Genomic DNA, 17,295 nt, shown 5'->3' on the forward strand with positions numbered 1-17,295 from the left:
CCATTGATCAGGGGGGGATCAATGAGTTGAGATCTTAGGATGAATGTATTGAACTTTTTCATGTTGTATTTGGCTGGATTAGGGAAAGATGTTTTTGTGTTCCATCTAAACACATTGAAATCCCCACCAATTAACCAGTTAGGTTCACAAAGGTTAGCTAGACCATTTAATTCCTCCCATAACTTGCTTTTTTTTTTTATTTGCAGGACCATACACAGCAGAGAACCACCAATTGTAACCATCATGCTCAATGACATTTGCAGAGATAAAAAATTTCCCCTCTATATAATTCACAACCTTGTATTTCAGATCATCCCACATTAGAAGGATACCTCCCAATATACCTTTAGCTTTTTTAGGAAGGAATTTGATACTAATAGAACTCCACAATGATTTGATGATTTTAAAATTAACATTCATCAGTTTTTTTCAGTAAGGCAAATGAAGTCAGAAGTATAGCTAGATTTTTTTTTTTATTTATTTAGGCTCTTTTTTGGGAAGAGCTAATCCCTCTTACATTCCAAGTTCAGCATTTCATGGAGAGTTATTTGATCCTGAAAGCTTATAGCCTATTTCAACATTGTTTTCATTATCCATATTGATTTTAGAGCTGTTGGCGTTGTTTTCAAAAGCTGGTGCAAGTTTGAGATTGTTGTCCTTAAGCCAGTTGATGAGTTGCTTCTTGAAGAGGTCTTCACTAATCTCATTCTTGCCCCTTCATCCTTCGTTCTGTTCTTCTTCTTCTTCTTCACTCCACTAACGTAACCATGCTATTTTTTATGATCTTTGATTGTGAAGGGGAAATTTGAATTGGAGTCATAATTGGAGAGTTCGGGCTTGAGACATGCTTAACTTCCATTTCTTCTGAGAGAGGTGATATGTTTCCCAAATCCACTGCCAAGTTAATGGCCATCTCCTTCTTCTCTGTGTCTATCAATTCTTTAGCATTTAGTTCAATAACCTTGTTGTTGTTATTTTTAACTCTGTATATCATCCGAGGACTTTTCCTTTTCTTCTGAAGGAGGGTAGATTTTGGTAGGCTGATTTTTAGAGGCTTTAGTGTTCTGTCATAGCTTGGTGAGCTATCTTTGAAAATTAGGCTTTCAATACGAAGTGTTTTCGCTGGGGCTATTTTAGGATTGTAGAAAAAAGTCTTGTTTTTTGGAGAGGGAAAGCTCACTTTTCTCTTTGGAAAATTTGCTGTCTGTATCTCATCTTGCTGGTTTGTAAATACCATTATGCCTTTCCCTTTGTCCATCCTTCCTGATATGACAAACTTAAGTCTTCCATCACTACTTCTACCTCCGTCAGAGTTGTTAAAAATAATGATGGCCTTTGATGTAGAGTCTAGAGAATTTGAAATGGTCGGACGTTTGTTACTGTTCTGGCTGTGTTTGAGAGATTTCTTTGGCTTCTTATCTTTCTTCTCTGGTGGTGTGGCAACAAAACCCATGAAAGAGTATTTTTCAGCCTCAAAATCAAATTCATTAAATTCCAAAGCGGCTTGTCTAGTGAAAGATCCGTGTATGTTTGCATTTCTTTCTTTGAACCATCTTCCTTCAGTGAAAGAAACTGTTTGGACTGTGAAAATGTTACCTTTACTATTCATAATGTTAATTTGTGCTGGTATGAAGCTTATGTAGTTGTGTCTGATCTTCAGTCTGACTTCAATAAGATCTGATTTCCTCATTGTTGATTTTGAAACTTCCACTAAACCTCCACATGCGTCTCCAATCTATCTGTAGGAGTTCATGTTCCAAGCGATTAAGGGTAGTCCTCTGAAGCTTTTCCATCCTCTATAGCTTGGTACCATTTTTGGGCAAGCATGAATGTCTTCCATCCAAACTTCAAACTTAACATAGAACTTTCCTATTGTAGTCCATTCTCTGTTACTATAGAGGAGCTTGACCTGTTCCTTTTCTTGTAACAGGATGATCACTTTCTCCACATGGAAAGGCTTATAGGTGAAGTTTGATTCTATTTGTTTTGCCAGCTTATCAAAGATACGGTCCCAGTCGTCATGAAGGTATCTTCTTGTTACGATAATCGCTTTTTCCCACTCTATTTGAACCTTTTCATAATGGTTGTATCTTGTTTTTCCAGAGTCAAAGGAGGAGTCGTCACTGAAGCTTTAAGAGGTCAGGACTTCCGCATAGGATCTTTTCTTGAATATTTTTTTTCAAGTTTTGTCTCCGACGAAGAGAAGGATGAGTGATCTTCCTTGTTGGCTTGTGTTTTTGTTGAGGAGGATGAAAAGTATTTTTCTGCATCTTCTTTGTAGTTTAGCATATTGAAAAAAAATCGCCACCCCCGTTTTCTTCACACTCTCAAGTACCAGAAGGCAGCCTTTTCTCTCTTTACTGTCTACTTTAAAAATTTCAGCTAAGAGGCCCTTTTTATTTTGAGTTCTACTCAGCCACAGACATTGCACTTCTCCTCGATTTTCCATAAAGAACTTGTTGTTCTTTGGAGTGTTGATTAGAGCATAGATAACTATTTTCAGCCAGGACAGTTCCTCTAAGGTAAGTACTATTACGTAAGTCTTTCTCGAGTTGAATCCGTTAATACAAAGCGCATGTTGTTAATTTGTCTTTTTGTCCAGATCAAGTAAAAACTTTTTTTTTTCTATTTGGTAGTATCAAGGGAAGATTTGTGAGAGCGACATGGTAGGGTTGGGAAAAGGGAATTTTCAAATAAAGAAAAGTGTTTGACGATGAAGATGTCTCAAAATAGGGAAGCAGGTGAATATAAAAAGAAAAAGAAGAGATTGGTGGTTGTGTGGCTTTACTGTTGTTTTGATTTGGCATTGATTGAGACTAATTGTGAGATTAATGATCGTCGGCGCCCACTACTTGATCTTTGGGGAAAGGAAAGGGTTTTCTCTTTCTTCTGCTGAGTGGAGGGGAGGGTTTTCTCTCTCTTCATTTGGATTTGTTTTGGGTTTCTCTCTCTCTCCATTATTAATTATCTTTACAACTTCTTTCATATTTTCTGCTTTAATATTATATGTTATTATCTTTTTGTCTAGTTGATATTATATTGTTTCGAAAAAATTATTTATCTTATTTATATTTTGTTGATGGAAATTATCAATTTTTTTTATGGTTATGTATTTACATTTGATATTTGTACTTCTAAAATTGAATTTTTCAAAAATAAAAATTTAAAAAATGAAATTAATGTTTAGTTTCAAATAACTAAAAAATTAATAATTTCGAGATAACGTACAATTAATTTTAAAATATATTTATGAAAAAATATTCAAAATATGTGTATTTTTTTATGAAATTAGTTCATAACTATAAACATTTTGTTAGTATAGGACAAACCAAACACAATTTTGCATATAAACATTTATAAAGAGATCAAACCAAACATATAAGTGTTTAGATTTTAAACTCATTTTACACTTTTTTTAAATATATTTTTTTAAAAAATATCTTTTAAAAATGTATTTTTAAATTTTTTCATAGGCAATCCAAACGCATCCTAAATAATTTATATCAAAATTGTGGGGAAAATGTGAAAGGAGTTAAAGGTAACTTCCACCTTAAAACCGGGGCAAAATATACAACCAATTTTAGACGGCTAATTAAATGGTCAACCCATGGTTTCCAATATAATACATATAAACAATTTGGATAATTAAGATACACTTTGAAAATGATGTCCTTTTCTTTCACTTGGTTTGGTTTTTTAATAATCCATTCAATGTTATGAGATAAAGTTTTTTTTGATAAAGGTAAAAAGTTAAGAGGAAAAAGAAAAAAAAGTTATCTAGTATTTCTATAATACCTACTATTCTCGTTTATTATTTAGTGCGTCATAAAATAACTTAATAAATTATTATTTATTTACCTTGTAGATGTCCTACATAATTTTAAATACTATTTTTATGGCAAACAACCACTTTTAGTGATGTGATAAATAAAGAATGAGAAGAGTAGGTATTGCGATAGTACTAAAATTTAAAATAGTTTGGATCACACTATTGTAGTACTAGAAATTTTCTCAAACGAGAAAAAGATAGGATAACTTGACCTAATGCAGGGATCCTTTATTGAGACTCTCCTAAATTGGAGAGATAGACAATTTTATCGATCCATGTATGTGTAGTTGCCTAAATCAAATATCTCTTTTCATTCCACACAACATCAAACCCTTTGCTTTGCTTGGAAGTTGGAATATATTTGTATAACCAATCCTTTTTCTATTAACAACACACTGTCTATCATTTTTTTTAGTTGACATTAGAGCTACCTACTTCAATTACTATAATTTAATTAGTTTTTACAATTTCACACTACATTGTTTTCATATGAGCTAGTGCTTGTGGTACCTACTTCTTTGTTAATTACTACTTAATTAATTAATTGTACTCTTGGTTACCAAACTTATGTCTCCATTAAACAAGAGATGAAGTTTGGATTATATTGACAATAATAACACCTTATCTCTTTATTATCCTTCATGTATTTTCTTTTTTTTCATCTTCCTACTTCACCTTCCTTTTTTTTAGTACGATAGTCGACAATGAGAGATCAAACTTTCAACCTCAAAGGACGAAGAACATGTCAATTAAAAGTGAACTAAGCTCATCTCGACCCTCTTCCTTCACTTCTTCTCCTACATTTTACACCCATTTTCATTTTTTTTTTTGTTTTAATCTTTTCATAAAATCTCTTCTTTTTAAATTTGATAAATTTATATAATTTAATTATCAAATTGTATATAATTCTATCATATAAGTGAGATACTTATGTTAAACAAAAAACCATGTCACATACTTATAAATTATGATTTTATCAATGATACTCGCATATATTTTTATCAAGATCTACTAGTATATTGGAGACTTTGTATACTTCTATCATACCATATGAGTAATAATAATTAGATTGAACATCTAATTTTATTGGAGTTCGTCTATGACACACTTCAATAAAACCATATGCTTATAATTCTATCATTAATAATTCTCTATATATTTATTAGAGCCTACCAATGTAGGGTAGGTTTTGGTTGTCTCTTTAGCTTTAAATTATCGAGGTATGTAAAGACAAACGATCTATTTGTCATTAAACACAAATTTTAAACAAATAAAGTATCACATAAGTTTTGACTTCGATAATAAAACAAGATCAAACTAAAATACAAACATGATATATGACGATAGAAATCAAATATCATTGGGTCACAAATCAAACTCGGACCTTAATAGATTAATGTCATTTTATTGTCAAATTGCATATATAATTTTATTACAATCTAATATTAGCAAACTCCTTTAATAGTCATTTACTTGTAGTTATATCATTTATACTTCTATCGTTAAAGAGGGATAAAAATGTATCACTAAAATCATGAATTTCATGCCCCCAATGTCGTCTTGGCCTCAATAGTCAATACACATTTCAACATTTATTATATGAATTTTATTATATTTGTAATTAGGTTTAAGTTTTATGTTACAAAATATTGAAATATAAAATAAAAGAAAAATCAAATTTAAAATTCATAAAAAGTGAACGTGTCATTTAATTTTCTTGTTGGTTTTGAAATTCTCGGTGAATACATGTGCATCTTCATCGTATTAGTACTTCTCCTTCCTCATATTCTCATTTATTCTTGTAATTTCTTCATATCACGTTCCTTAATTTTTTTTTTCTTCTTCGTCATTTCTCATATTCGTGTCATCTCCTTATTCTTTTTTCCTTGTTAGGTATTGTGTCTTTCTTAATTTATTCTTTCACTATAAATCTCAACGATCGTTTAGTAAAATCATTTTGATTTGGTACCCTCACATTACATTAACAGTGTCTAAGTTAGTAAGGAAATTGAATATTAAAGAAGAAGTAAGAAATTATTAGATAACTCATATGGAACCATTATACGAGATTTTAGTAGGATTTATTTTTATCCTACCACAATTAAGAAAAGAATTTCCTAATATTTAGTAGGCTATGATCAAATTTGAAATTATCTTTAGGTGGTCTTATTTTCTCTCTCAACTATATTAATATTAATAATGATTCTAAAATAGTTAAAATTGAATTTTTAAAAGAACTGTTTAAATATATTTTTATCAAAAACAAATAATTAAGAGAATGATAGAAAAGAAAAATATTTAAATAAGTTTTTTTATACGATAGAAAATAGAAATATTTAAATAAAATTTTTTAAATGATAGAAAAGAAAAAAAAAATTTTGAAGAGGGGAGTCTTCAAAACTCGCCCATCTCTTACACCGTTTTGTGTTTTTTTATTTTTTTTGAAAACTCGCCCTACTTTAAGAGATTAAAAAAAAGTATTTTAATAAATTGTTTTAGAATAACATTATTTTTATAATAAATTTTTAATTCTTTCTGTAAATGTTTATGCCAATACAAAAACATTATCAAAATACTTAATTAAATAAATTATAAAATTAATTTTGTCTTTTTTCCTCCTAAAACTCAAGGGGACATTTGGGGGAAGGGTTAGATTATGGGGGTTAGGGTTATGTAATCCAACCCTCGTTTGGGGGAAGGGTTATGTAACCCTAGTTTTAACTACTTAACCCTTCCTTAACCCTTCTTCAACACTTCTTAACCCTTTTTCAACTTTTCCTTAACTCTCTTCAACTTTTCCTTAATCCTACCCACATAACCTTCTCCCAAACACATCTTATCACAACATTATCGTAACACTTCCTTCATAACCTTTCCCCCAAACACATCTTATCATAACACTTCCTTATAACCCTTCCCCCAAACACATCTTATTATAATCCTAGGTTTATCATAATACTAGGTTTATCATAACCCTAACCCCCCATAACCCAACCCTTCCCCCAAACGGCCCCCAACTCTTTCATTCCTCTTCTCGACTCCATATTATATATCTTTTAGAAAAAATAAAATTTTAAAGCAAATCATAAGAACATTAAATATAATAAAACAGAATTAACATATTGTAAGGTGAAACAAAATTAAAAATATAAAATTAAGAACCATCCATTTAGAAAATAAACTTTACTAAGTCGTAGATAAATTTATTTTCTTAATAGAATAAATTTAAAGTCTAATCATTCAAATCTAAAAACTTATGTAATCGTTTCATTAGATAAACCTTTTTTCTTAGAGTTAAAGAAACTAAAAGAAGTTTAGATACTCAAAAAGAACTAAATATAAATTTTAGAAACCAAAATATAATTTAAACACGTAGATGAGATACTGCGGCTATGAGGATGGGACTGAGTCATATGAATGAACTTTGATTATAAAATAGAATCGGAGTGTCGAACTACAAAGTACAAACATACCCAACCTTCTCTAAATAATCCTTTCTTCTTCTTGTCGGTTCTCTCCAAGTCTTTCTTCAGCTCATATAATATCACAACATCCAATCATCCATCCATTTCTTTAAAGAGAACCCATTAAAGAATTACTCAGATCAGTTGTTTTCTGAATCTCCATCTTCAAATACAGACAAAAATAAAGAGACCCACCTTTTTCTAATCATTCATCCAACAGTGGTAAGCAGTTCCCCAAGTTCAAAACCAAGAAAAAGAACACAACCCCTTCTGTTAATTTCAAAGTTAAACAACATACTATCGATTTGGATTTGTTTACCCTTTTCTTGGGTATAACGATTTAGTTGAGATTGATTGAAGAAAACAGTAATGGTGAAGGAGCCGCTTCTGTCCCCTCCTCCTTCTTCACTGCTACCTCTTTCTTCTTCTCTTCTTCGGTGTCTTTACATTGGACATTTTCTGGCCAGATGGGGTGCTAGGTCTTCTTCATTATTTGTTCCTCATTTGTGATTTTAGATGAATCCTATTGCTTGTTGAATGGAATTATTTGAAACCCTGTTTTTTGTTTGGTTTTTGTACTGTTTGATTGCTTTGTAGAATATGCACTTGCAGATGATGTATTTCTGTATTTGTTTCTTTGATCGGATTGCTGTTTTGGTTATTGGCTATTTTTTGTCAATATTTTTTAATAATGAAAATATGTTTTTACTCTTTTAATTGGATTTTGATCTGTTCCTATTGCGTTTGATTTTGTTGCATTGCAGAATGTGGGAATTTTCTGTTGGTCTGTATATGATCAGTGTGTGGCCTAATTCTCTACTCTTTGCGGCCATTTATGGTGTTGTGGAATCTGCTTCCACTGCTTTCTTTGGTCCAATTGTTGGAGACTTGGTTGATAAGTTAGCATACGTCAAGGTTTTCTCTCTTTTCGTCACTTTAAAACTCCATCCATCTTGCTTACTGTTATGAAATCGACAAAAAAAAAAAAAAGGAAACAAAAAACATAAACAGAGAATCCACATAGAAATATACATGGTCAACAGTGTGTTGGCTATATCCATGGATAGAGAAAAAGTTTATTATTGGAAAGAATTTATCATATTACAAATACGGAGAGCGCCACACTAGTAGAGTTGGATAGTTTACATGGTGCACTACTCTAATTATATGGCCAAAATCATAAACAATGTAAATTACATAAATATGAATACAACTCAGGGAGACCACCTGTGCTTGGTCTTTCAGAGCGGCAGATAGCGGATTCAAAGCATTCTAACACTTACTTTACATGATTTTAAGAAAGAATGATAAAAAAATATATTTATTATGTTTGAGATTTTAATATATATGCGGTATGTATCACTTTGCTCTGCTTCCTACAGTCAGTTGAAGACTTGAAGGTGAATTTAATGAATATAGTTGCTGTTATGAGAAGGCTGATAATATTTTCCTCCTGTTTAACTCTTTTTCATTATAATCAATGATTAGAAAGCAGGCTGATAAGATTTAATGAGCATAGTTGCTGTTATGAGTATATGGATTCATTATAATCATCTACATGAATGAAATGAAACAACAGTGAATGTGGATCAATGAAATTATCAAATTAGTCTCTTCAAACATCCTCTTGTTGAAGCAGTTGTTGATTGCTTCATTTAAATTGTTGCAAGTGTAAGTAGTCTTATAATTTCAGTAATATGTTATTAGGTTCTGAAAATTTGGCTCGCGACACAAAATATTTCATACATTATTGCTGGAGTGACCGTGGTGGCATTACTGTTCTACTCAGATTTGAAATCCACCTATTTCACAGGATTCATTTTGCTTGTGATATTGACAAATATCACTGGAGCTGTTGGCGCTCTTTCGTCTCTTGCGGGTACCATCTTAATTGAAAGAGAATGGTAATTGATTGTTGTTTTAAAGAGATCACAACAAGAAAGTTCCAACCAAGTGATCTTCAAATTGTAACTTTGGTTTTTACTCAGGGTGGTGGTGATATCAGAACGCCGTCCTCCAGAAGTACTGACAAATATAAACTCTATGATGAGACGTATCGATCTAGTCTGCAAGCTGCTTAGTCCTGTAATATCTGGTTTCATCATTAGTTTCATTTCTTTGAAAGCATCTGCTATGACGTTGGCGGTTTGGAATATCATATCAGTTTGGTTAGAGTATTGGCTATTCACTTCTGTATATGATGGGATTCCCGCTTTGGAAGAAAGCAGCCAAAGAAGGGTCTCAAGACTTGCTTTAAGGGATATGGGAGAGAGTAGTTCTGTATCTCAGCAAATAGAGAGGTTACTTCCAAACGATGTTGATGCACGATCGGCTGAAAGGAGCTGGAAAGTGAAAGTGTTTAACTGGTTCTCAAAGGTCCCTTTTGTTAGTGCATGGAAGGTGTATTTGGAGCAAGACACCGTACTCCCGGGGGTCGCTCTCGCTCTGTTATTCTTCACAGTCCTTAGGTAATCATTAGACTTGTACTCATTAGAGATTGCTATGTATGTATATCCACTTTTAAAAGTCAAGTTGTCTTTAGAAACATTTAAATTCACTTTTGTGTCAGAAAGAAAATCGATGTTAATGCCTAAAGCTTTCTCTGAGATATTATACTTCAAAGTTTGTTATAAACACTCCCGATGTTTATGCATAAAATGTCTGGTTTAATTTTGTTCTTCCAGCTTCGGAACTTTAATGACTGCAACCTTAGAATGGGAAGGTATACCTGCCTATATCATTGGAATTGCACGTGGAGTAAGCGCTACAATCGGCATTGCTGCAACACTTGTTTATCCTATTGTACAGTCTCGAATCTTGACGCTTCGAACAGGACTCTGGTCTATTTGGTCTCAGGTACGCTCGAGCATCGTAGTGGCTTTTTGCTAACAAACATTGAATTGAAAATCTCTCGAATAGACCAACCAAAAAGTCATTAATATTTGTTGTCAATGATATACAGTGGACCTGCTTACTAGTGTGTGTTGTTTCAATATGGATACAAAACAGCCTCTTGTCAGCATACATGCTGATGATGGGAGTGGCAGTGTCTCGGCTCGGACTTTGGATGTTCGATTTGGCTGTAATCCAACAAATGCAGGTACGAAACACAACATCCAAATCACAGCATAAAATTTGCTTCATAATATCAGTAATGTAGTTAGATGTAATGCAATGGGGAAGTTTCCCTTATTGAATGAATCTACTATGACTGATGCTCTTCTTTGGCTTTCTTGCTGCCCATATCATTAGGATCAAGTACCAGAATCTGATCGATGTGTTGTTGGAGGTGCACAAAATGCTCTCCAATCAACCATGGACTTGATGGGATACGTTATGGGAGTCGTCATCTCGAACCCCCAGGTGAAGCCATCCTTATCATTATTGAAGAACAGTCTATGATGTATTATGTGTGCATGACTGTATGTTATGGTGGCCACTTTTGCAGGACTTTTGGAAGTTGGTTCTGATATCGTTCACAGCAGTGACTTTGGCGGCGTTGCTCTACACCGTCCACCTCTACCGCATCCGAAAGCATCTGTTTCACATGGAGAAGTTGGCTTCTTGCTGCTCAAGATGGCCGTTAAGTTTTACTGTACATTCTTCTCTCTACTGAAAGTGAAGAATATAGTTTCTTCCCTTTGCTTCCCAAATTGTTTGGTATTAGTTAATGGCGAGGAAGGAAACTAGATTAATAAAAAATTCAAGTTAAGGCTTAAAATCACCTAAAGCCAACTCTGAAAATACATAGACCACTAGGCACATAATTTTTGGTTAAAAAGAAAAACAATCAAATTTAGTAACTTAATTAACTATGCCTTGTAAATGTAATCGATCGATCATAATACGGAATGTGGGGTTTATATTTTGTAATTGTAATGAACTATGGAATCTCCAATGAAATTTGTAGTGGGATTGTGAATGTGTATGTGCTCAATTTGATTATGGGGGTCCAATAGTCTTTGTGGGAACATTTTAAAGAATTTTTTAGAATTTGTTCTCTTGTTTCAATACAAAATAACATCAGCCATGACATAAATGATAGTTACGATAATGATAAAGTATTTTATTTTGAGTTCTTTCTATTTTTCTCTTACGTTTGTCATATAATGTATAGATTTTGTTTTGAAATGTGTTGTTTTTTGATATACCTATTTCAAGTAATTTTGTTATTATTTTAAATATATTTTGTGGCATCCATCCAATGCCATTAAACTTTGTCTATCTACATCAACTCTCGTCACCAGAACAAGTCATAATTTTTAGATTAAAAGGTTCCAATCATACATCTTCTCTCGAAAGTCGAATCTTAATTAATTATCACTTCTGATGTTAAAAGATAAGAATAAATACTAATTTGGTATAAAAATTTGATCTATCCAACTTCAACTTATTTCTTATATTTTTCAAAGGTGACAAAAAAAAATATTGTTGGAATTTATCTCATAAATCGTTTTTTGTAGTTTAAATAATATTCTATTCAACAAAATGGTTATTGAGGACTTATGAGCGAAATAGAATACTACAATTTTGAATCCAATAAACTTAGATCACGAGGCTATCTAATATAGACTACGTAGAAACATAAATGTGGATTAAGTTCAAGTATACATCCCAAACGATCTATAGTGTATAAATAAGGTTGGACACTTATTCTGAAATCACTATGGATGCGATCCGCTTTGTAGTTAGTACAAACGAAGTGATCCTGAGTCGTTCATGTAAAGACATAGGAGTAAGGGCATCTTATGTAAAAAATTTACATAAGACTGAACCATGAAATAGCCACTTTTAAGTTATAACACCGTTGACTATATAAAACTGACTATTTCATTTTTGATGGCCTAGGTAACTTAATTTTAATCCTGAGCTAACTATGGACTTCTGTTCAAACAACGGGTGAGGGCAGTTCAACGACGTTGGCCCAGCAAAGCCTCTCATTTCAGGGGTAAGACCGAGTGGATAGCTAGAGACATAAGGTGCAAGACGGAATTCACTCTAAGCCACTTTAGGATTAGTAGATAAGTTATTCCGTCGATGACTGAATCCAAGTCTTGAACAAAGGGGCCCCACCCTCTCATTGACCTAAGAGGGATTCGATTTATAGGTTGGACCTTAAACCAATTGTCCAATAGTGGATCAGTGGGACTTAAGGAACAAGATGTAATCTCGGGGGTAAAATGATATTTTTACCCAATTGAGATTATGAACAACTTGTGAAGGATTAACTTACTGATCATGGTTATATTAGATGAACATAAATATATCTATAGCGAGGGGAGTGCAACTATGGGACTTTAGTGGAATGACTTGTTAGTTAATGAATGTTGATTAGCTTGGTCTAAAAGTGTTTAACCAGTTAATTTCGGATCGTTGGAGTCCATGATCTATAGGTCCATTAGGTTCCCTTACTAGCTCATACAAAATTGACTTAGAACAACATGTTAGAATAATTCGAATTGTTCGAATTAAGTAAAGAGAGAAATCGATAAGTATATGTGATATAGTCGTCGGTTATAACTTTGAGAAAGAGTTTTATGTTTAAATATGATTTAAATATTAAAAATATGAATACAGATTCGTATTCAAAAGCTCAAAATTGATGGAAATGGTCAAAGTTATAAAAAGTTAAAATGTTGACTTTTTGACTTTGAAAAGTCACAGTTTGACCGATTTTATATTCAAATTTGATTTAAATTTTAGAAAAAGGAATATAGATTCATGCTCGGGAGGTCAAAGTTGGTCAAGATAAACAAAATGATAAAAAGTCAAAATGTTGACTTTTGAATTTGACTTTAACGATCAAATGACCAAAATGCCCTTGGACTAAGTGGAAAAATACAATATTTTGTTGGATAATCTCACTGACACTTAATGGGATAAGTGAGTGCATGAGGTGTAGACACCGCCCACTAAGTTGCACTAAGTGTTAGTGGATTATTAAGCGTTGAGATTAATAAACTAATCACATACAATTTTGCATGTAATTAGTATTTTTAAAGGGAAATTTTCAAATTTACGAGGACTTTTGGCAAAATTGATTGTTTTGGTTTTCGCAAAATTTTACCAATTTTTTCTCTCAATTCTCAATCCTAAATTCTCTCCAAATTTTCATATCTATCTTTAATTCCTCCAAATTATGAGTCTCATAACCCAGTTCTAAGTCCGAAAAATAGCAGGTGATCAACACTAGTGGTGGTCCCGATTTCATGTTGGGAGGAGATTGTGAACATCGAGAGACTTTGAATGTATGTTTCTCACTTTATTTCTAATTTCATTTAATTAGGGTTCTTTAAGCATGATTAATCTCTAAAATGTTTAGTTTATTTCGATGTGCATGTACCATATTCCATCAAATATAATGCTTTATTCACCAAAATTAAATGAAATAAAGTTATAAGTTAATAGACTTGGTTGTGCATAAATGGACAACTTTATATTAAAATTGTCTAAACAAGAATAATAGTGTCGCTTAAAGTATGACTTATATATTTGTGTTAAAATAGAATACCAAAATGTTAAAAAGATTAAATCAAACATTTTGAGAGTGTTTAAAAAATAAGGGAAAAAAAAGAGGTCCTACCGGGAGTCGAACCCAGGTCGCTGGATTCAAAGTCCAGAGTGCTAACCACTACACCATAGAACCACTTTTTTGTTTAGAATGGCCTATTCACAATCCTTATTTAAACCGCAAGTAGTAAGTTAGTGAAATCTTCGTAATCTTATTAACAAATTGAAATTTTCAAATATGAGTAAAAAGTTAGTTAACAAAATTTAACCTCTGCCGGTTAAAATGTAAGAATGCATTTGAATTATGGAAGACTGTAATTATTTAAAAATTCTCAATAAATATACACTATTTCAAAATCCCTCGGTTGCTATAGTATTTATTATTTGCTACAACTTTTACTATTTAATATTCATAACTTTTTATTCTTGACTACAACTATTTTTCTCTCAAACTAAAATAATTTACACTACAAACACACATATTATTATAATTCAAATTCAAATAATCTATGTCACAAACACAAATTATAATAACTCACTCATTATTTCAAATATTTCTTAATGGTTATTAGCATGACTTCATTTGTTATTTGACGATGGTTACGATGGGAAGAAAAGTCATATAAATTAAAATTAAAAAAAATTATTTTAAATAACATAACCTTAAAAATACTTTTAAATATAGTGAAATGACAAAATAACAAGATGTTTTTTTTTTCCATCTTACTATTTATTTGTAATGAGTTGGCTATTTTGGTATGGAAAGACACCAATTTAATTAGTATACTTTAGTAATAGTTGTTTAGTTGTTAATTTAGAATAAATATATTGTTTAGAAACATAAGTTATTATAATTGGTGATTAATTAGTTATTTGCCTACTTTTTTTTTTAATTATAAATAGCCACTACGAAGTTGTAATAAAAAGAAAAATGTTTGAAATCCCCATTGAATATAAAAAACCTATAAAATATATGGTTCTATCAACTTAAAAGAAGACTTATCAAAAGCTAATTCTAAAAATATACTAAATTAAATTATAATAAACGCAACCAAAATTCAAAATAAAAAAACAAAAAACAAAATCATTATTACCAAAAACTAGTCTGAATAATTACAAACAGAATGAAGTTCTAATTAACAAAAAAAGAAAAAGAAAATAATCCTTATTAACAATCCAATCAGAATAAGAGATATTTAAACATAAGAACAATCCAATCAAGACATTACTGACCAAATTATATGAAAAAAACTGTTACAATCATAAAATTTAAAATTAAAAAAAAAATAAAAAACACCCACCTCTTTACTTTAAAAAATTACAATATTGCCAGTTTAAAAATACGTTGGAGTTGAAGGAAATTGAGAAATGAAATTGTGTGATAGTAACCTTTTTGATTGAAAATTTAGATGATCACATCATTTTAGATAATGATCAAATAGTTTTCAAGTAAATTTTATTTTATGTTTGAATTGAAATATTTATAAAAGTTGAAGGGTTATAATATTGCAACTTTGAAAAGTATGATTAGGACATTTTAAAAAGAAATTAACGGTAAAGGTTTGAGGATATTATTTGATACACAATTTAGCGAAAAAAGTGAGCAGAAAGTTTGTATCCAGAAATGAGGAGAGAAAGTGCAGAGGTAAAGAAGGCCAAGAAAGCCATGCTAATGGAAGCAGCTGCCATATCAAAAAACTTCTTTATAATTGTGAACACCAAATCATCTGTTTTTCTTCCTCTATTTGTCGATGGAACTGCTGCTGATGCTGCAGATATCAATAAATATGCCAAAACCTGTCATTTCACCATTTCTATTCGTTAATAACTTCGGTCAATTCGTCTCTATTTTAACGGATCATATCCATTAGAATGTTGCATGAAAACTAAAACGACCTAAAACAGTATCGTCTGTGATCACTTGTAACTAATAATTTGGTACAAAAACATTACTACACTCAGTTCCAAGAGTCGATTTTGTGTGATATTTATAAAAGTTTATTAATCAACACAAAAGAACAGAGTATTTCTTATAATATTTAGCTTTTTTAAAAGAGTATTATTACATAACATTTAGGAAAGAAAAGTCAAAAATATATAGAGAGTTAGATTTTAAATGGAATCATCTATCAAAACACTAAAAAAAAAAAGAGTTGATTTATTTATTAAAGTTTAGAGTTTTATTAGTTTGAGTTTTTATCAATACACAAAGTTCATATTAGACCTAATATTTATAGAGTTTGTGAGAGAAAACTAAAGAAAGAAAGATGTGGAAAATTAAGTATATAGTTTAATAGTAATTGGTATCAAACCATCTCGCTAGAGCTTCAATTTTCTATCCTTACATCCATTAAAAAAGAAAAAAAAGAAAAAAAAAAGTGTAAGTTGCACCTGATCTGCAACAAAGTCAATGATGACAAAAGCTGGTTGAGGGAACGTATCTTTTTTAGTAACAAATTGAATGACTTCTCGAATTCCTTGGTAGGCTGTGTATACAACGGAGATAATTGCAATTGCCAACAAGTAACTGTTCATTTCAAACATTTTTATCATTAGTGAAGTAATAAGTTAACTAAAAAAGATATTATATATTTTTAGTAAAAGTTAGATGTGTTTACAAATCTTGTTGTACTAAAAGTATATTAATTACTATTGAATTAAAAGAAAAAAATTTAGCTCATTTTTTATATCCTTTATTTCATTTATTAGGTCGACAAATACTTACACATAATGGAAATAAAATGAGGTGTATTCATAGAGTACCTGTATTCTTCAAAATCTTCAAAATTAAACCTCTCTCCATGTCGATTGGAGGCCATGACAACAAAAGCGACAAACGAGAATACAAAACTCAACCATCTCAAACTTAGAGACAATATCTTCAACATGTTTTCTCTCTTCATTTTCTTTACTGTTGCAGTGGTAGATTCAATTTGGATAGGGGGTGTTTCGACATTGGGAGTAGAAGGAACCGATGTGGTTGATTCAGCTGGGACATCATTTGACATGTTCAATTACAACTCAAATGGGAAGACACAATAATGATATGATATGAGTACTAGGTTTAGAGGTTTACAACGTATATAAGGTAGTGAATGGGAAGGACAACTTGGATGTTTTCGTCGTACAAATGTAAATACAGAGATATAAAAGACAACCTGGAACATTAAAGTCAACTCAAGACTCCACGTCCATAACAGCAATCGTTGTTGACAGCTCATCTATTTAGTCAACTGGACACGTCGCCTTCAAACCATTTGCATCGACCAAAGCAATGTATTGGGCCGGACGGTTTGTCTAGCTGGAACGGGCCCAGCCCATATCATTCATTTACAATTACGATGACTCCAATTTTGAAAAACGTCCAAATACCACAAATTGAAAAATGAACAAAAAAAAAAAAAAAAAAAAAAACAGAAAATATTTAAACAAAACGGATAGTTGCAAATGTAGCAATTATATTCAAAATAATTAAGTATATAGCAACATTTT

General features: G+C 31.4%; 2 protein-coding genes and 1 non-coding gene across 4 annotated transcripts; 1 reads left to right on the forward strand and 2 right to left on the reverse strand.

The window, feature by feature from the left end:
- The first annotated feature begins 7,294 nt into the window (after window positions 1–7,294).
- Window positions 7,295–11,238, forward strand: LOC103502175 (solute carrier family 40 member 2). 2 transcript variants are annotated; one of them, XM_008466024.3, is made up of 8 exons: window positions 7,295–7,515; window positions 8,058–8,208; window positions 9,001–9,197; window positions 9,282–9,761; window positions 9,978–10,149; window positions 10,256–10,393; window positions 10,546–10,656; window positions 10,742–11,238. In XM_008466024.3, exons 2-8 carry the CDS (start codon window positions 8,059–8,061, stop codon window positions 10,907–10,909), a joined length of 1,416 nt encoding a protein of 471 aa, XP_008464246.2. In that variant the 5' UTR covers window positions 7,295–7,515; window position 8,058; the 3' UTR covers window positions 10,910–11,238. The 2 variants fall into 2 exon arrangements, with proteins under 2 accessions (XP_008464246.2, XP_008464245.2); XM_008466023.3 differs by lacking the exon at window positions 7,295–7,515 and adding an exon at window positions 7,522–7,772.
- Window positions 11,239–13,867: 2,629 nt separating this feature from the next.
- TRNAQ-UUG (transfer RNA glutamine (anticodon UUG)) lies at window positions 13,868–13,939 on the reverse strand. The gene has a single exon. It is a non-coding gene; the product is annotated as a tRNA-Gln (tRNA).
- Window positions 13,940–15,012: 1,073 nt separating this feature from the next.
- LOC103502174 (CASP-like protein 4B1) lies at window positions 15,013–16,903 on the reverse strand. Its single transcript, XM_008466022.3, has 3 exons — window positions 16,567–16,903; window positions 16,195–16,330; window positions 15,013–15,600 (listed from the first exon to the last, which is right to left on the reverse strand). Exons 1-3 carry the CDS (start codon window positions 16,809–16,811, stop codon window positions 15,391–15,393), a joined length of 591 nt encoding a protein of 196 aa, XP_008464244.1. The 5' UTR covers window positions 16,812–16,903; the 3' UTR covers window positions 15,013–15,390.
- Window positions 16,904–17,295: the final 392 nt, after the last annotated feature.

Source organism: Cucumis melo, chromosome 8, assembly GCF_025177605.1.
Source record: "Cucumis melo cultivar AY chromosome 8, USDA_Cmelo_AY_1.0, whole genome shotgun sequence".
In the NCBI taxonomy this organism is placed as follows: domain Eukaryota; kingdom Viridiplantae; phylum Streptophyta; class Magnoliopsida; order Cucurbitales; family Cucurbitaceae; genus Cucumis; species Cucumis melo.

Bases quoted from the DNA above. Each gene is read 5' to 3' on its own strand.
- LOC103502175 (XM_008466023.3), top strand. From the start codon at position 7,663: ATGGTGAAGGAGCCGCTTCTGTCCCCTCCTCCTTCTTCACTGCTACCT. The intron at 10,150-10,255 runs GTACGCTCGAGC...AATGATATACAG, and splicing joins TCTGGTCTATTTGGTCTCAG to TGGACCTGCTTACTAGTGTG. The intron at 10,657-10,741 runs GTGAAGCCATCC...CCACTTTTGCAG, and splicing joins TCGTCATCTCGAACCCCCAG to GACTTTTGGAAGTTGGTTCT.
- LOC103502174 (XM_008466022.3), bottom strand. From the start codon at position 16,811: ATGTCAAATGATGTCCCAGCTGAATCAACCACATCGGTTCCTTCTACT. The intron at 16,331-16,566 runs GTACTCTATGAA...TGAAATGAACAG, and splicing joins GAAGATTTTGAAGAATACAG to TTACTTGTTGGCAATTGCAA. The intron at 15,601-16,194 runs GTGCAACTTACA...GTGAAATGACAG, and splicing joins TTGACTTTGTTGCAGATCAG to GTTTTGGCATATTTATTGAT.